We start from the raw sequence: 20177 nt of genomic DNA on the forward strand, positions 1-20177 counted from the left end.
TATCCATTGGCGGGCCAATCTAAATAGTACGGCGGGCCAACCTTGGCCCGCGGGCCCCACTTTGGGCACCCCTGCACTAAGGTTTTTCGTAATCCATTGAAATACTGGTTTAGTGCAACCCCTTCCCCTGGGACCTACAGTAATCATAGCCGGCAACTTGAATTTGGAGAAGTGATGTTACCTCTGGACTGATTACAGTATGTACTGTACACGATATTATTATATTGTGGGTGTCAGAGTTTGCGGGTGCGGACGGGCAGGCTGGCAGGAAGGAGGCAGGGAAGGACGAAGCAGGGAGGTAGAATACGGGGAAAACTGGTGTTTTATTAGGGGAAAGACGGCTATGGGCAGAACGGGACATAACAGCACTAACATCAATGACGGACATCGGACAGGGCAAGATGTGGACTGATATAGACAAAAGACATGGTGAAACAACAAGATACAGCTGGGCATGATTGGGGAAGCACACGTGGATAATCAGGGGGCGTGGCACACACGACGATCGTACGAGCCGGGCATGACAGTGGGCCTGCGTTCATAGTGGGGTACCGTAGGGTTAAATTTTAGGACCACTACTGTTCCTAATTTACATTAATAATATTGACACCAATACATACAGTAAACTGGTTACATTTGCAGACGACACCAGGGTGGGTGGTGTAGCAGGTACTGATCTAGCAGCGGAGAGGCTACAACGGGATCTGGATTTAATTAGCGACTGGGTGGATACCTGGCAGATGGAATTTAACATAGATAAATGTAAGGTAATCCATACAGGGAGCAGAAATATAAAAGTACAGATATATTATGGGTTCCACTGAAATAAAGGTAGCTGGTTATTAGAAAGATCTCGGTGTGTATGTTGATGCTTCCATGTCAGTGTGGGGAAGCAATAAAAAAGGCCAATAGGATGTTAGGTTACAACTCTAGGTGTGTGGAGTTTAAGACAAGGGAAGAGATGCTACAATTATACATTGTTCAAAAAAAATTAAGGAACACTTTTTAATTAGAGTATAGCATCAAGTCTATTAAACATCTGAGATATTGATCTGGTCAGTTAAGTAGCGGAGGGGGTGGTTAATCAGTTTCAGCTGCTTTAATGAAATTATGAACAGGTGAACTAGAGGGGCAACAATGGGACGACCCCCAAAACAGGAATGGTTTAACAGGTGGAGGCCACTGGCATTTTCCCCTCCTCATCGTTTCTGACGGTTTTTTCACTAGTTTTGCATTTGGTGACGGTCAGTGTCACTACTAATAGCATGAGGCGATACCTGGACCCTACAGAGGTTGCACAGGTAGTCCAACTCCTCCAGGATGGCGCATCAATATGTGCCATTGCCAGAAGATTTGCTGTGTCTCCCAGCACAGTCTCAAGGGCATGGAGGACATTCCAGGAGACAGGAAGATACTTAAGGAGAGCTGGACAGGGCCGTAGAAGGTGCTAAACCCTTCAGCAGAACCGGTATTGGCTCCTTTGTGCAAGGAGGAACAGGATGAACACTGCTGAAGCCCTAGAAAATGACCTCCATCAGGCCACTGGTGTGAATGTTTCTGATTGTTTGGTCAGAGACAGACTTCATGAGGGTGGCTTGAGGGCCCAACGTCCTCTAGTGGGCCCTGTGCTCACTGCCCAGCACCATAGAGCTCGATTGGCATTTGCCATAGAATACCAGAATTTGCAGGTCTGCCACTGGCACCCTGAGCTTTTCACAGATGAGAGCAGGTTCATCCTGAGCACATACAAGGGCTGGACGCACAGGTCATGACAATTATTGTGTTATATTAGTATACTACGGGGTTAGCAAAAATATTTCTGAGCTACAGTTATTAAAGGTACCACCTTAACTTTTGGCATATAATAGCTGTGTAAAAATATTACAAAAAGTGGACCACGTCAATCAGTGGCAAAAATAATATTCCGGGGGACCTGCCCTCTAGTCTAAGTGAAAAATATTTTTAGGGAGCCACTGCTGGAAAGATAAGATTAAAGCCCTTCCTGACCCTACTTCTTAAGTACCTATGTGATCATCTGTGGCAGGGGGTCCTTAGCTCTGGTCGATATTCATTTGGGGGTCCCTGGATCAGAAGAGTTAGGAAACCCAAAATTATTAAATGAGTCCCGTTGTGGTCCTGTTTTTTATTTTTTGTATGTCTCCTGTTTAAGTTCACTGAGAGTGACAACAAACTGGAGACAAATTCCTTGTGTGATCAGCCAAAAAGCTGATTCTGACTCACATCTGGATTGTTTTCAGGGCTCTGTTCACCGGTGACTGGAAGGATTCGGGAAAGCGGGAGTACCAGTTCCCAGGCATTTCCCCAGATACGATGCAGCAGATCATGGAATACATCTACACGTACTCTGTGCTCGTCACGGCTGAGAATGTGGAGAACCTCCTGGCAGCTGCTGATCGGCTGAGTCTACTGCCTCAATGAGCTGCGCCAGTCTGCATTCGACTTCATCCTGAAAAACTTCCAGGAGGTTGCCATCACCTCAAACGAGTTCCCAGAACTCACCCTGGAACAACTTTCTGACATCATAGAGCAGGATGAGCTGAATGTCAGACAAGAGGATGCGGTGTTTGACGGCATCATCCGGTGGATCGAGCACGAGCCTGCCACCCGAGAGGCCCACATTTCAGCTCTGTTGCCCAAGGTGAGTATAGTTATACTATGTTCTCATTGACTTGTGTATATAACAATAGAATGCTCATTGAGTGAAGTCCTTATTACTGTAGCTAGAGACTGAACCCCCATTTCCATGTCCCATAAGTCTACAACCAAGGCTTCCAGGTATTACACCTGGGAGGAGAGTGTAACAAATAATGGAAAACAAAACACCGAAATGTCTTACATGAAATAAGTGTTAGCTGACACATCTGAGACTTTCTATGTAAATAGCTACAACTAATGTACCTTTAATGTTAGGAATTGCTCATCCCCCGAGATTCACAGAAAGCACTAAGGAACTCATGGGAATTCTCTCATTTTTGTTTCCTGTGTAGATTCGCATGGCTCGTATGGATCCGGAGTACTTTATGAAGATCGTCAAAGCCAACGATCTAGTGAAGGCCAATGCGGCGTGCAGGCCAATTATCACTGATGTATTGAAGATCATACATGATCTCGACGATAAAAGTCCACGATCTGACTTTGAAAGGTCACTGATCTGGCCGTCTGGTCGGGGTCTGGGCTGGTGCGCTTCTCGGCTGCTGAGGGGTCCAGGGTGGTCTTCCGGTTTCCTCGCCAGAGGAAAAAAATGGGGTCCACAGAGAGTATATACGGGGAGTGAGAGTGTGTGTACAGCGTTCATTTCTGTGTGTCTCTATGTTGGGTGAATGTGTAAATATTTGTTTATGTGTGCATGAGGGTGGGAACGTATGCTTGTATATGTGTGTGCCTGTTTGTCTATATGCATGTGTCAGGTTGGGTTCTAGACTCCACCTGAAATAACATCTCGGGCTCTATTCCCCCCCCGCCACACTCCCTGCTGGTGGATGGGGCCCCTGGCCACTGGTGCGTTGGTGGTTCTCGATGTCCAGGGCTGGGTGCTCGGGTGGGTGCTGGCTCGCCCTCGTCGGTTGCCTGGCGGGATCTGGCCCTCCTGGCTCTGTCGGGCCCTTGCTGGGGGGGCCCTTGGATCTCTGGGCCCAGGGCCTGGTCTGCCCTGGTGGGGCTGGCCGCCGGTGGAGCCTGCGGGCTCGCCGCCACGGCCCCCTGGGGCTCCTGCACTGTGGCTGCCGGATGGCCTCCCTCCGGAGCTCTCCTCTGCCCTTTTCTGGGTGAGGGGCTGCTATTCTCCCTGCGGTGGTCCTCCGGGGGCTCCCATGCCCTGGGGGGCCTCTGGCTGTCTGGGGTCCGGGCCTCCTCCGTGTCTGCTTCATGTCCTGAGGGATGGGGCTGTGGCTCCCCACACACACTACTAGACATTTACATGGAGAAACCTTTTGAACACCAGCGCGCTCACATACACAGGTGTGCACACAGGGGTACAAACAGGTACTCACAGACACACACTGTCTTGTTTGGCTGTTGCTCCTTAACATGCTCATTGTGACTCGTACAGATGTTGGTTGTTGTTTTCTCTCATCAGCAGGTATTGAAGCAGATTATCTGTGGTTTTCTTTCTTCTTTTTTTTTCTCTTTTCCCTCGCTCTCTCTCTATTTCCCTTCTTCTCCGTTTTCGTCCTTCTGTCCCCCTCTCTCTCCCTCTCCCTCTCTTGAGGAAATAAATAAAAATAAATAAATAAATAGAAATAAAGTAGTCCACCGCAGAGGGGGGGTGGTGGAGGGAATATATATAAAAAAAAGAAAGGCCACTGATCCGCCCACGCCTGCCCGCTGACATCTTATTGGCCATTGGTGGCTGGAATTTCCGCAAAACCAATTGGATTGAAGCCTATGACACCCGGGCCGACCACTGGGTCGATGTAACGCAGGGGCAGGAGACTCGCCAGTCCGGCCATGGCAGTGTGTACTTAAATGGCTTTGGGTATTGTTTTGGGGGGTTTGATGGCCACAATTTCACCAACACTACGCAGATTTGACCCCGTCGCACGGACATGGTAGCACATGGCACCGATGCACTGGTGCCACTGAAATGTTAGCGTGGCCGTAATTAATGGTTCCATCTATGTAACGGGTGGCCATTTACGCTTCTCGCCTCTAATCATAATCGAGTGATATGACCAAGAAGCCAACGAATGGACCATCATCCAGCCCATGCATGAGGAGCGACAGGATGCCAGTGCCACCACCCTGAATGGAAAGGTAGGTTAATAGGAGGGCGTCTGCCTGTGGTTACCCTCATTTTCCCCTTGAAATTGATTATGTTACATACTCAGTAGCTCGCTTTGTCTTCAAATGCTTGATTTCAATCCATAATTTAATATAAGTTCAGTAAACGTCAGTGTTTAGATAAAACATAAATGACCTTGCATTGTCGCTCTGCATTAGTGGCACATTGGGCAGTGCTGTGGTGTCCAGCTCTGTGTTTTTGCAATTTTGCCCACAGCCCAAGACTTGTGAGATACAATAACTGGTGTTAACGTAGGAGCTTTACCCAATTCCAGTCCTGGAGGGTCAGAATCCTAAACAATTTGCAGATTTCCCTATTCAAACAAACCTAGTGAACTTAATAATTATCTGATTAAGCTGCGGTTCACAAGGGAAATGATCACAACTAACTGTAAATTCCCTACCTTTGCCCATGTGCTTCCTGTGGTAGGTTCCAGGTTCACCACCACCCTGTACCGAATAAACTTTTATGGAAGATGGATGGATTAAACATGCATTAGCTAAATGTACATTTATGCTTTCTAGATCTCCATCTCCAATCATATACAGCATAACACACATCACTTGTGAACCATCTTTCCTAGATATACATTTGTGGGGGTAACAATGGAGCTCAGACCACTTCCACTGCGGAGTGCTATGATCCACTCACGGGCGAATGGACCTTGATCACTCCCATGCGCACTCGCTGACGTGGCCTCGGAGTAGCTGCATATCAGGGAAACATCTATGCGGTGAGTGATTCCTTTCTTGTACTCTGAAACAAAGGAGTCAAATCTCAAGATTTATCTGAGACTCATATTTTTTGTCACTGCTGCTGTGTCACAGATTGTAATGCGCTTAAATCAAACAAAAGAATTCAGTGGATGAAATGACCTGCTGGGAAGGCCCATCTCAATACACATATGCTCCCTGCATATCTGGGTTTTAAACGAATACGCTTAGTAAAACTTAGTAAAGCTTAGATTTTTGATTATAGTTATATTCTGTAGTTCCAGACACAATTGCTCTGTTTGTTGTTTTTTTCAGTGTCTGACTACGAGTATTATTTTTAGTACTAATAAAAATAATAATAAAAGCAAAACATATGAACATAAGAAGTATTTCACTGAATTGTACAGGTTTTCTGTTGCCCAAATCCACTTTTTTCACTGCAGTTATGTTGACATGTATGTTGAACACAAATTAGTTATAAGCTTGTGTCCTATATAGACAATGGGAGGTTCTGTGCAGCCTGCTATTATAGGGCGATAATTCCTTAAGATTTCCGGACTTCGAGAAAGCTGATATTTACTTATCCGTTTGGTATCTGAGTGATCACTTACCATTGGTGTCTCGCAGGTGGGTGGTACCAACGGGGCTCATCCAGTGCGGAGTATGGAGGTTTATGACCCTGCAATTAACCAGTGGCACGCTGGGCCTCCCATGAAACAACAAAGGAGCTATTTCGGCATCGCAGTGGTGGACGGCTTGCTGTTTGCAATGGGAGGCTCCGATGGCTTCAAAGTCACTGCAAAGGTGGAATGCTACAATGCAGAGAAAGGCAGCTGGTTCCGTACGCAGGACATGATTACACCCAAGAGGAACTTTAGCTGCTGCACAGTGCCCCCCTGCATCATACAGTACGCTGCACCTCGCCCACCTGCCCCCATCTGCCTGCCTGGTGGGTAACCAGGTTACGCATCTACCGGTGTGGCTAGCATCACTGGACTTAATCAACAGAAACAGTGGACACTAACAAGAATCAGAAACATTCACCAAAATAAGGAAAATGCCTCTTGAATAATGGACTGAGGGAACAGAACTTAGACCTTACAGTGGAGTCAGAGCATAGAGGTTAAGGCACTAGAACAGCTATCAAAATGCAATTATGGCAAGACAACTGCTTTCCTTTGTTATCGGATGCTGTAATGGTTTGCTCCTGTTGTGTAACATGCCACTTGTTTGCATGCATTTGTTAATTGCCTTGTTCTCTCCAACCATTTCTCTGTCTTAGAGCATCTGCCAAATGAATAATACACAGAGCACAACTATAGCAGAGCTCAGCTGGGACCTCCTGCATGCTTTTACAGCAAGCAATGAGTGTGCTCTTCTAGAACAGATTTAATATCTGGCTACGGTTGTTGGGGACACATGTGTTAGATATGTGAAATGCTTTATTCATACAAATAAAGCCCTTATATTTGTATTTTTATCACATGTGTTATCACATTAAATTTATGAGTAGTATCTTTATAGAATTTGTGCCGTGTGTGTGGTGTTCTCCATATTAATTCATATCTCAATTAAACATTATAACCAAGATGCAGCCAAAGCCCCAAAAATAAATTCTGAATATCAATCAATTAACAAAAACAATACAGAACAATGTTCTTCAACCTGATCCACAGGAACCCCCAGTCCATCCACGTTTTTGCTCCTTGCCAGACAGCTGGTGCTGGGAGAGAGCAAAAACATGAACTGCTGAGGGTCCACAAGAAACACTGATAAAACATAATATATATGCAGACCGAATGTCTATGGCACCCCCTAAAGGAGCATCATATGCGTAAAGAACTGCTTAAGGTTTCATGCCACAGGACCCTCCAGAGCATGAAAGCCAGCTTCTGCTTCTGGTTCCAGCACTTAGCCAATCTACTGACCCTTCATCACCGATTGCTGAGTTGGAAACATTCAGGTGGATCAGCTGACCTGCATGCTTGCATCCAATCAGAAGCAGCAAATTTCCCTCCATTTTCCCCTTCTTTTTCTCTTATCAGCTTACAGTTATATTTCCTGTTGCTCATCTCAGTTTGTCCTAGTCAATTAATATTCTCTCATTTGTTAAGTGCTACTATTTATTGTCTTTCTGTGAGTTAAACTGAAGGTTACTTTCCCCTATAGACCGTCTCTTCCTGCTATCAGGCAATCATAGGCCAGTGGGACAGGAGGGAGGGTTCTACCCTTTTTCACTCAGGGTGACTGGAATTTTCCAAACAAACGGGCAGTTTCAGAATCCCCCATTTGTTGCGGTCTCCAGAAAAGTGTTACATATGAACCATGTGGTACAGTCTGATTAGACGAAAGCATCCCATAGAGCTGTTTCTGATCTAAATGAACAAATTCTGAATTATGACTCTTGAGCTTTGTTGATTTTAGAGTTTTCTGCCATCTGGAGTAGAAAAAAAAACACACATTTATCTCAGAATTCTGACTTATTAAGTCGAAATTCTGATTTTTTTTCCCTCACAATTCTTACTTTATTTCTCATTATTCTGAGTACTTCTCTAACAACCAGCAATTAGTCGGAGACATCACTTCTGCTCCAGCTTTAATGGTTCAGTGAGATTTGCATACAGCAGCAGACAGGAGCGAAGTCTACAATGGCTGTATCTGCTCTGTCCAGGCATTTTATTATTTCCAGTTGTGTGTGTGAATGGCAGCCTACATCGGAACTTGCAATTAATTATCCTGTAAATGTTAAGCTGGTTTGCAATGAAAATGGGCAATAGAACTTCTCTCTTGCCTAATAAGTTGTGGTACAAGCATATCTAACGTTAATGCTTCGTGCATTAGACCAGGGGCGCTGTAAAGGGGGGGTAAACGATGACGATTCTCGGGGCCCATGACTGAGAGGGGGCCCAGAGAAGCCCCCAATAAACTGTGTGGGGGGCCCTGTCAAGATTCCTTTCATGGGACCCAAAATCCTTAGCAGCGCCCCTGCATTAGACATATATAATATGATGTCTACCGTTAATGTAATAACTGCCAATAATGTGCTAATTTTCCCCCTTAATATAATAAAGGCTGATACAGTAATAACTTACCAATATCATACTAACATATTTGAATCAAAAACGTATCACATTATTACATTATAGGCTTTATTACACAAAAAAAAAAACGGGAAAATTGTTATGTTATTAGCAGTTATATTAACAGTAGTTTATAGTAGCTGCTATTAACAGCAGTGATTAGCTGCTACAGACCCTAACAATCACACAATTTCTTTTGACTGCTTATGATTTTTTGCACACTACTGTACACACACACACACACACATATATGTACATATTCATATGGTTGATTGCCCACAAAACTCAACTGTGATTAATCAGCCTGTTCTCCAGACCAAAGAACAGTGAAAACCATTCTAACTTAACCTACAAGAAGCAATTCCAGAACACAAAGAAGAAGATGTGCTAGATGTCTTTATGGGGACTCTGCATTCATGTCTATGGGCAAAACCCTAATCCCAACTATGAAAACGTTATCCCCTACCCAGCCCCAACCCACAGTCGTTGCTGTTGTAGTTCTCTCCTACCATTTATATTGTCACAATGAACTATATCCTAAGATGTACAAGTAAAAAGTTTGTATATAGTATAGCATGAAAAATAATAATAAGAAGAAAACTCAGCCAGAGTGGAATTGTTTTATATAAACACTCGTGCGCTCTTGCGTTGTGTACACCAAAAATGGCGATTCCACAATAAACTGCGGCTATATCGAGTGTGATGTTAGCTGCAAAAGACGCAAGCAGATCCCAACTTCACTTTGCTACACGTGCATTGTAAAAGCAGGGCCACAAACAAAACAACACCTACGTCTCTGTACTCGATTCAAACGGAAAATGTCGCCAAATCCATTCACCATTTCACTATGTGCTAGCTAGTCATGGCGCGAGCATTAGCTGCGGACGCGAACAGCTTCAGCTTATCTTGCCACAATTCAGCTCGACTGTTTAAACTTCAGCCAAAGACAACATTCTGTGTTAAGTGAGAATTCTAACGATAAATAATAATTACTTACATCGTTCAATGGGCGCCCTCGGAATATCTGTCCTGCCGCTACTCCCATCCACTTCTAGCTTAACTCGTCCATCTGTGTGGGTGCGCAAGAACGATGGGTGCCGTGAAGCTGCAGGAAAACAAACTTAAAAACCTGCACGAAAATATATTAAACGTGGAGGAGTTAGTCGGCAGAAGTGAGGAATTACAAAAAATAAAATAAAAAACGATTTCTCAAGAAAAGATCATAAAACAGGAAAATGGTCAATAGCTCATGGAGTGATATTGCACACTGTACCTTGATTAACATAACTGCTCTATAATACATAATCGATTATATTCAATAGCGTTCAGGATTTGGGTGAAGTGTACACAGCACAATAATCATTGGGATAATTCCACACTTGCTGCAATTTGTTTTCATGACCGTATTGGGGATATATGCGGTCCGATAAATACGTCCGCCTTGTGCTAAATGTTGACCAAAACAGACGGACCGCCCAGCCCAATTTTCAAGGACTATTCTTGTTCCAAATAATTGCCACAACGGGCCGACCAGATTTACCCCATAAAATAATGTCTTGTGGACATTTGTTGCTCAATGCCTTATGTCTAAAGTGGAAACTAGGGAATAAGATGCGAACTTAAACCTCGTTCCTGACAGACATGTAAAGGACCTTTTTTGTTTTTCATTTTTAGAAACGTAGCGGAGGAGAAAAAATATGAAAACATTTATTTATTTATTTATTTTATTTCGGGAATTCGTGATTTGACTATTCTTACATAATACAAAACTTAAATTCTAAGATAAGCACGGTATACATTTTCCAAAAGTGATGTTAAAAACATTTCACTTGTTCTTCTTGTACAGCTGATTGTGCGTAGAATATACCCCCCCCCCCAATCCATTTCGAGTCTCAAATATAGATTTAAAAATAAACATTATGGTATCTTAGGAAACTGTGATGCAAAGTGCGGTTTTTGCGTCTTAGAACGTATGTATACGTCATTTCGAGTGATATAAAAAGGAGAGAGAGACGAGATATCCACATTCTTGAATTATGATGGCACACGACATGGAGCGAGTACTGATGTCCCCGGCGTTCGAAGTGTTTAACAAGCTTCGGCTGGCAGGACAGCTTTGTGACGTGGTCCTCATCACCGACGGTGTTCAATTCAACGCCCATAGAGTAATTCTGTGTGGCTGTAGCTCCTACTTCCAGTAAGTAGCTGTGACCCATATATGAAGATGCGAAAACAGCAAGGAGTCAGTTTTTATCTCTCGTTAGCAATGACTTCTCCTTGGCAATAAGGCTCTAGGATGACAGAAAGTTTATATTAATATACATTATATTAAATTATATTAATGTAGGTCAGTGCTGATCAGAAATATTTCTGATAAGTGTACCACCTTAACTTTTACTATATAATAATAATAATAATAATAATAATGGTATAAATATATAAAAAGGGGACCATGTCAAACAGGCAAAACAAAGTATTCCGGGGGACTTGCCCACCAGCCCAAGTAAAATATATTAAAGGGGGAGCTACTGTTGGAAAAATAAGAATTAAAGCCCCTGGCCCCTAGTTCTTAGATGCCTATGAGATCATCTGTAGCAGGGGGTCCTTATCTCTGCTTAATTTCCATTTGGGGGTCCCTGGTTCAGAAGATTTAGAAAACCCCTTATTTAACTTTGCCTGCAAAACCGATATTTATTAGATGAGTCACTTCTGGATTGTGTTTCAGGGCTCTGTTCGCCAGTGACTGGAATGATTCAGGAAAGCGGGAGTACCAACTCCCAGGCATTTCCCCAGAAACACTGAGGCAGGTCATAGAGTATGCCTACACGTACTCTGTGGTTATCACAGCTGAGAATGTGGAGAACCTCCTGGCAGCTGCTGATTATCTCAGTGTCTTGGGCATCGTGCAGCGCTGCTGTGATTTCCTGCATGAGCAGCTCTGCCTCAACAACTGCATTGGCCTTCTTAAAATCGCCGATGTCTACTGCGTAAACGAGCTGCACCAGTCTGCATTCAACTTTATCTTGAAAAACTTCAAGGAGGTTGCCATCAGCTCAAACGAGTTCCCAGAACTAAGTCTTGAACAACTTTCTGACATCATCGAGCAAGATGAGCTTAATGTCAGAGAAGAGGATGTGGTGTTTGACGCCATCCTCCGGTGGATCAAACACGAGCCTGCCACCCGAGAGGCCCACATTTCAGTCCTATTGCCCAAGGTGAGTATAGTTATACTATGTTCTCATTGACTTGTGTATATAACAATAGAATGCTCATTGAGTGAAGTCCTTATTACTGTAGCTAGAGACTGAACCTCCATTTCCATGTCCCATAAGTCTACAACCAAGGCTTCCAGGTATTACACCTGGGAGGAGAGTGTAACAAATAATGGAAAACAAAACACTCAGATGTCTTACATTAAACAAGTGTTAGCTGACACATCTGAGACTTTCAAAGTAAATGGCTTCAGCTAAAGAAATTAAAATTTGCACTTACTGCTGTATCCTTAATGTTAGGAATTGCTCATCTCCAGAGATTCACAGAAAGCACTAAGGAACTCATGGGAATTCTCTCATTCTCTCATTGTTTCCTGTGTAGATTCGGATGGCTCGTATGGATCCGGAATACTTCATGAAAATCGTCAAAGCCAACGATCTAGTGAAGGCCAATGTGGCGTGCAGGCCAATTATCACTGATGTACTGAAGGTCATCTATGATCTTCATGATGAAAGTCCACTCTCTGATTTTGAGAACCCACTGATCCGCCCGCGCTTGCCCTCTGACATTTTGCTGGCTGTTGGTGGATGGAACATGCGCACGACAAACTGCATTGATGCATATGACACACGGGCTGACCGCTGGGTGGATATCACGCAGGAGGAGCAGAGCAACCTAGCTGGTCATGGCACGGTGTACCATGATGGGTTTGTGTACTGCATTGGGGGGTTTGATGGGCAAAATTTCATCAATACCGTGCGCAGATACGACCCGATCACACGAGCATGGCAGCAGATGGCCCCCATGCACTGGCATCGATGTAATGTTAGTGTGGTCGTGCTCGATGGGCTCATCTACGCCATGGGTGGCCATATTGGTTTCAGGCCCCTCAACATCGTAGAGTGCTACAACCCAATAACCAATGAATGGACCCAGATCGAGCACATGAATGAGAGGAGAAACGATGCCAGCGCCACCACTCTGAATGGCAAGGTAGAGTAATGGGAGGGCGTCTGACTGTGTTTACCCTCATTTTCCCCTTGAAATTGAGTATTTTACACAGTCATGAGTTCTCTTTCTCTTCAGATTGCTGATTTTAATCCACAATTACTATGTTCAATACATTTAAGTATTTGGATAAATGCATTATTGGGCTCCATTAGTGGCACATTGGGTAGTGCTGTGGTGTCAACTCCAAGACTTGTGAGATAGATGAAATGGTGTTCCCATGTCAGGTTTCCTTTATTCTGTTACTGGGGGAGCAGAATCCAAAACTCTTTGCAGATTTCCCTTTTCAAACAGCCATACTAAACCTGAAAATTAGCTGATTATGGTGTGTTTGAGAAGGGAAATTTGCAAACTGTGTTCCTCCAGGAACGGGACTGGGGAACCCTGTCATACACTATGCATAGCACATACTTTTATTTTTGAGTCACAATGAACTTTATCTGTAACCTCCAAACCCCAGTCATATACAGTATAACGGTCTTCACAGTTAAATTGGTTTTCATAGATATACATCTGTGGGGGCCACAATGGAACAGAGAGCCTATCTACAGTGGAGTGCTTTGACCCACTCTCTAACGAATGGAGCTTGATCACTCCAATGAGCATTCCCCGTCACAGCCTTGGAGTCACGGCGTATAAAGGGAAGATATATGCGGTGAGTGATTCCTTTCTGTGTCAAATCTCACATTTTACCTGTAAGACTCATGGTTTTTTTGTCTTTGCTGCTGTGTCTTTCATTGTGATACATTTAAACCAAACAAAACAGTTAAATGCCAGAAATACCTGCTGCAAAGGCTTATCTTTATACACATAAAAAACATATATGCTACCCTCTTTAGCCTCCCTGCATTCATTTCTGGGTTATAAATGGATCTGCTGGGGGGGTCTCTGCTACTAGCTCGGGTTGTAAAGTTTAGATTTTTTATTAATTATTTTCCCTAGTTCCAGATATAATTAGTCAGATTGTTGTTTTTTTCAGTGTCTGATTAGCTTCAAGTGTTCGTTTTAAGTAATAACAATAAAAAAGCAAAATATATTAGCATAAGGAATCTTTTTTGAAGGCTCACAGTTTTCACCGAATCATAAAAGTTTTCTGTTGCCCAAATCCATGTTTTCATTGCATATAGGTTGACTTCTGTATATAAGCTTGTGTCATCTATAGACAATGGGAGGTTCTAAGGCGCCTGCTTTCATAGGGTGAAAATTGCTTAAGAGTTCATGACTTTGGGAAAGTTGATGTTTGCCCATCCTTTTGGCAAGCAAGTGATAATGAATCTTTGGCATCTCTCAGGTGGGCGGTATCAACAGGCCTGATCGCCTGCAGACCATGGAGGTCTATGACCCTACCACAAACCGCTGGCATGCTGTGGCCCCCATGTCCACACCGCGCAGTGATTTTGGCATCGCAGTGGTGGACGACCTCCTATTTGTGATGGGCGGCCACGATGGGTTTGGGGTAACTAACAAGGTGGAGTGCTATGATGCGGGGACAGGCAGCTGGTATCGTGCGCAGGACATGAGCAGAGCCAGAAACCATTTCAGCTGCTGCGTAGTGCCTGCGCACCCCCGCATCATAGAATATGCTTCACCTCGTTAGTCCCTAATGGCCGCCAAGGAGGAGAGAAACCCATCTGCCCACAACAGCATGCCCAGTACGTAACCTCATTTACACCCCCCACCCCGAATTCTTTCCCTATAACATACATTGAGTTTATATAGACACCTCTTTTTTTCCCCAGACTCTGCTTCCTCATTGGAAGGTGTGTTGGTGGGATCGAGGTCTTTGAAGACGAAGCTGTCCGGAAGTAATTTTCCATGGCCTCGCTAAACTCCTCCCACACCTGAGTTTTTACCTCGACGACCGCCGAAGCCGCATTCCAACATTTCATCAACGCTGTCCACCAGCGGGTTGGGGGATTGCTGCCACAACAGGCCACAGCTCCAGTCAGCCGCTTCCACAATGGAGGCATGGAACAAGGCCCATTCGTACTAGTCAGTCCCCTGCGTCCTCCAGGACATGGGAGAAGCTCTGCTGGAGATGGGAGCTGAATCTTCTCCTGACATTGCATACTTAAAATAAAGTTTTCTTTTTCATATTATCTAGTTTGTGAAAGCGTCATAAATTTCCCATTTTGGATAAACGTTGTTCTCGTTTGACGGTTCTCTTCAGAAATTCCGCTGCAACCATCGGTGATTACTAATTAAGCACTAAGGCAGGGGTGCCCAAACATTTTCCCTTAGTGGGCCAAAATGAAAATCTATCGGAGGACCGCGGGCCAAATGTAATATTTTACACAAAATACAAACACTAATAGTAAAGTAAAGTAGTTTTATTTATCAAACAGTTATCTAACCTTCCTTTCTGTGTAAATAACATAAACAAAATATGACAAATAAGTCATATATAGGCATTTAGAACACGTCTAAACTTTTGTAATCACATATAGTGCAAAATGTCAAAGAGTGCATGTCCAACAGCAACACAACAACAACAGTAGGAACAATATAATTGCACCACTAGTGAGAAACATGAAGCTGTTCTTTGGCGTTTATCAGCCTATCAATATTAGGTTGCAGCTGACTCACTGAGAGGGTGAGGATGTCCTGTAGGTGTGGGTCAGTCAGAGTGCTTCTGAGCCTGGACTTGTTAAGGTTCATTACACTAACAGTCTGTTCACAGATGTAAGTGCTGCCAAACAAAGCTAACATGACCTGTGCATGTTTCCTAATGTCTGGGTACCTTTCAGATGAGACATGTGTGTAGAAGTCTTTCAGGTGTAGTGACATGAATGTATTCTTTAGCTCAGAATCACACTGAAACTCAATTAGCTGCATCTGAATGTGATCAGGCACTGAGTCCACACTTATGGTGAAGGGTTGAGAAAACAGCTCCATGTCACCTCTACTTTCCCTAAAGTCCTCAAAGCGCAACGCAAAGTCCTGGTCCAAGTGTCTGAGAAGTGCTGCATATTCAGGCAGTCTCTGCTTCACCAGGTTGACCTCTCTCAGACTAGGGAAGTGTGCAAGGTTTCCTGGGAAGAAGTGAAAGAGCTGCTAAGTCGTCAAATAATAATAAATATTGCAACATAAATGTTGTTTTATGTACTTTGAAAGAGTTAGCCTTACAATTTTATTACAATACTTTTTAACAATACTTTTTAACTGCACAACAGTGGAATATGGATATGTTAGTAAATGCACTTACTAACATATTCCACATAATATCAATCCCAGTAACTGCACTTTTATCATGTGAGGTGCAGGTACATGCTGCCACCTTTCCTCTCCATTATCACTTGATTAAATCATAAGCATTTTTACAATCACAAAAAATATGCAAGCTCCAAAAGACAAACAAAGCGCATGTCTGCCTGTCAATCAAGTTTAAGAACCATGGACAGCGCTGTCCCTCCGCAACACAGTTAACAAGGCCGGGACTTATTTACGGCATAAAATACAGTATGATAGACATTATCACCATTAAAACTGAATGTGTATGTGTGTCTCTGTGTGTGTACAATGTATTAACCAACCTGCTGACAGATGTCGACAGAGTAGCTGCAGCTTCGACCTGAAGGCCATTATGTGGTCAAACAGCTCAGTGATGATCTGATCCTTCCCTTGAAGCTGAATATTCAGGGTGTTGAGCAGGTCAGTGATGTCCACCATAAAAGCCACGTCACAAAACCATTTTTCATCTGTGGGGACTTGAGTGTCACTGTTCTTGCTTGTCAGAAACTCCGCGATGACATGGCGCAGCTCAAAAAATCTTTTGAGGACTTTCCCGCGGCTCAGCCACCTCACCTCTTGGTGGTAAAGCACATCCTTGTATTGTGAATCAACCTCCTCTAGAAGAGCTCTGAACTGGCGGTGTGAGAGCGCTTTTGATCGTATGCAGTTTATGATTTTAATCACGTCACGCACCACGTCTCCCATACCAACTGATCTGGCACATAGTTGCTCTTGGTGCAGGATGCAGTGGTATTTTGCCACCTTACCTCCACATTGGGAAACCTTCTGGGAAATTAGTGTGGCAAGGCCTGTTGTCCTCCCAACCATGGCAGGTGCTGCATCAGTTGTTATCCCAACCAATTTTTCCCAGCTCAGCCCGTTCGTATCCAACACTCGCTCAACGGCTGCAAACAAATCCTCACTTTTTGTTGTGCTGCGCAGTGTCTCAAATCCAGCCAGCTCCTGAGTTATTTCCATGTTTTCATTTACTCCCCGTATGAAAACCAAAAGTTGTGCAGAGTCCGAAATGTCCGTGCTTTCATCACACGCCAAAGAAAAGGCGACAAATCCAGCAGCCTTTGCTTTAAATTGCTCCTTAATGTCTCGAGACATTTCTTCAATACGACGTGTCACAGTATTTCGTGAGAGGCTGATCTGGGAGAAAGTTTTTGCCTGTGACGGGCACATGATTGTCGCAGCTATGGACAGACACTCCTTAACAAAGTCACCCGTTGAAAATGATCTCCCTGTCCGGGCAATTAGCGCAGTAATCTCAAAGCTGGCCCGTGTCGCGCTGTCCTGGGCTGTCGAGGGCCGTGTAAGAGTCCCTTGTTGCCTGTGAAGTTTAGCCAGCAGCTCCCTGGTCTTGTTCTTTCGCGCATCACCTTTGAATTGCGAAAATGCTGCGTGCTTCGTCTCATAATGACGACGAATGTTATACTCCTTTAGTATAGCAACAGACTGGTTACAAATAAGGCAGACCGCTTTAGCATTTATGTCAGTGAAAAAATATTCTTCCTCCCAGCATTTTTTAAAATGTCTTTTGTCTGTGTGCCACTGACGATGCCGCTCCATGTTGATAGTGGCTTAAGCTAGCAGCCTGGTGGTGACCCGCCACAAACTGGTTTGATCCCGTATGGCGGCAACAAAGACTCATGGGACTTTTTGCAAATTGTTAAAATATGACTATTTATGAAGTGTGGAAATGTACATATGTGCACAGATATTGTCATGCCCGGCTCGTCCGCTCCTCCTGTGTGCCACGCCCCCTGATTACCCACGTGTTTTCTCCCGATTGTACCCAGCTGTATCTAGTTCATTTGCTCAGTCCTGTGTATTTCAGTCCGTGTCTTACCTGAGTCCTTCGTCCGTCATTGATGTCAGTCAGTGTCCGATGTTCCCTGTTCCCCGAAAACCTTTGATTAAATCCCCGTTTGCCCCGAATCCTGCCTGCCTGCTTCCTGATTCCCCGCTTGCCCTCACGATCGCCGCTCTGCCCGCGGTCGCCCGTGACAGATATACTCTACATTACCCTTATAGTTGCTTGTATTTCAATTTTAGTCTTAGATATTTCAAATGTAATCAAAGCACCATGAGTGAGGACTGTATAATATATATTAGTTAGGTCAACGTACACTAAAAATAAACGCACTGATAGCTACACTGGGATTCGTGCTTTAAGAGTTTTTGAAACAAATTTTAGTACAGTAATAATTAAAAATTTTAGATATCCATTGGCGGGCCAATCTAAATAGTACGGCGGGCCAACCTTGGCCCGCGGGCCCCACTTTGGGCACCCCTGCACTAAGGTTTTTCGTAATCCATTGAAATACTGGTTTAGTGCAACCCCTTCCCCTGGGACCTACAGTAAACATAGCCGGCAACTTGAATTTGGAGAAGTGATGTTACCTCTGGACTGATTACAGTATGTACTGTACACGATATTATTATATTGTGGGTGTCAGAGTTTGCGGGTGCGGACGGGCAGGCTGGCAGGAAGGAGGCAGGGAAGGACGAAGCAGGGAGGTAGAATACGGGGAAAACTGGGGTTTTATTAGGGGAAAGACGGCTATGGGCAGAACAGGACATAACAGCACTAACATCAATGACGGACATCGGACAGGGCAAGATGTGGACTGATATAGACAAAAGACATGGTGAAACAACAAGATACAGCTGGGCATGATTGGGGAAGCACACGTGGATAATCAGGGGGCGTGGCACACACGACGATCGTACGAGCCGGGCATGACAGTGGGCCTGCGTTCATAGTGGGGTACCGTAGGGTTAAATTTTAGGACCACTACTGTTCCTAATTTACATTAATGATATTGACACCAATACATACTGTAAACTGGTTACATTTGCAGACGACACCAGGGTGGGTGGTGTAGCAGGTACTGATCTAGCAGCGGAGAGGCTACAACGGGATCTGGATTTAATTAGCGACTGGGTGGATACCTGGCAGATGGAATTTAACATAGATAAATGTAAGGTAATCCATACAGGGAGCAGAAATATAAAAGTACAGATATATTATGGGTTCCATTGAAATAAAGGTAGCTGGTTATTAGAAAGATCTCGGTGTGTATGTTGATTCTTCCATGTCAGTGTGGGGAAGCAATAAAAAAGGCCAATAGGATGTTAGGTTACAACTCTAGGTGTGTGGAGTTTAAGACAAGGGAAGAGATGCTACAATTATACATTGTTCGAAAAAATTTAAGGAACACTTTTTAATTAGAGTATAGCATCAAGTCTATTAAACATCTGAGATATTGATCTGGTCAGTTAAGTAGCGGAGGGGGTGGTTAATCAGTTTCAGCTGCTTTGGTGTTAATGAAATTATGAACAGGTGAACTAGAGGGGCAACAATGGGACGACCCCCAAAACAGGAATGGTTTAACAGGTGGAGGCCACTGGCATTTTCCCCTCCTCATCGTTTCTGACGGTTTTTTCACTAGTTTTGCATTTGGTGACGGTCAGTGTCACTACTAATAGCATGAGGCGATACCTGGACCCTACAGAGGTTGCACAGGTAGTCCAACTCCTCCAGGATGGCGCATAAATATGTGCCATTGCCAGAAGATTTGCTGTGTCTCCCAGCACAGTCTCAAGGGCATGGAGGACATTCCAGGAGACAGGAAGATACTTAAGGAGAGCTGGACAGGGCCGTAGAAGGTGCTAAACCCTTCAGCAGAACCGGTATTGGCTCCTTTGTGCAAGGAGGAACAGGATGAACACTGCTGAAGCCCTAGAAAATGACCTCCATCAGGCCACTGGTGTGAATGTTTCTGATTGTTTGGTCAGAGACAGACTTCATGAGGGTGGCTTGAGGGCCCAACGTCCTCTAGTGGGCCCTGTGCTCACTGCCCAGCACCATAGAGCTCGATTGGCATTTGCCATAGAATACCAGAATTTGCAGGTCTGCCACTGGCACCCTGAGCTTTTCACAGATGAGAGCAGGTTCATCCTGAGCACATACAAGGGCTGGACGCACAGGTCATGACAATTATTGTGTTATATTAGTATACTACGGGGTTAGCAAAAATATTTCTGAGCTACAGTTATTAAAGGTACCACCTTAACTTTTGGCATATAATAGCTGTGTAAAAATATTACAAAAAGTGGACC

The 20177-nt window shown here is 44.2% G+C and overlaps 1 protein-coding gene and 1 long non-coding RNA gene across 3 annotated transcripts; one reads left to right on the forward strand and one right to left on the reverse strand.

Moving 5' to 3' along the window:
* Positions 1–4159: 4159 nt before the first annotated feature.
* LOC125721003 (uncharacterized) lies at positions 4160–5364 on the reverse strand. Its single transcript, XR_007385646.1, has 2 exons — positions 5205–5364; positions 4160–4222 (listed from the first exon to the last, which is right to left on the reverse strand). It is a non-coding gene; the product is annotated as an uncharacterized LOC125721003 (long non-coding RNA).
* A 5264-nt stretch (positions 5365–10628) lies between these two features.
* On the forward strand, positions 10629–14718 carry LOC125720971 (kelch-like protein 10). 2 transcript variants are annotated; one of them, XR_007385632.1, is made up of 6 exons: positions 10629–10791; positions 11320–11809; positions 12189–12800; positions 13321–13470; positions 14107–14467; positions 14555–14718. XR_007385632.1 is itself a non-coding variant. In XM_048996890.1 (5 exons), exons 1-5 carry the CDS (start codon positions 10631–10633, stop codon positions 14410–14412), a joined length of 1719 nt encoding a protein of 572 aa, XP_048852847.1. In that variant the 5' UTR covers positions 10629–10630; the 3' UTR covers positions 14413–14718. The 2 variants fall into 2 exon arrangements, 1 of the variants encoding a protein (XP_048852847.1); XM_048996890.1 differs by having other exon boundaries at positions 14107–14718.
* The last annotated feature ends 5459 nt before the right edge of the window (positions 14719–20177 follow it).

This window comes from Brienomyrus brachyistius, unplaced genomic scaffold (assembly GCF_023856365.1).
Source record: "Brienomyrus brachyistius isolate T26 unplaced genomic scaffold, BBRACH_0.4 scaffold27, whole genome shotgun sequence".
Taxonomy (NCBI): Eukaryota; Metazoa; Chordata; class Actinopteri; order Osteoglossiformes; family Mormyridae; genus Brienomyrus; species Brienomyrus brachyistius.

Excerpts from the sequence above, each read along its gene's own strand:
- LOC125720971 (XM_048996890.1), top strand. The coding sequence starts at position 10,631 with ATGATGGCACACGACATGGAGCGAGTACTGATGTCCCCGGCGTTCGAA. Across the intron at positions 11,810-12,188 it reads TTTCAGTCCTATTGCCCAAG|ATTCGGATGGCTCGTATGGA; the intron begins GTGAGTATAGTT and ends TTTCCTGTGTAG. Across the intron at positions 13,471-14,106 it reads ATAAAGGGAAGATATATGCG|GTGGGCGGTATCAACAGGCC; the intron begins GTGAGTGATTCC and ends GGCATCTCTCAG.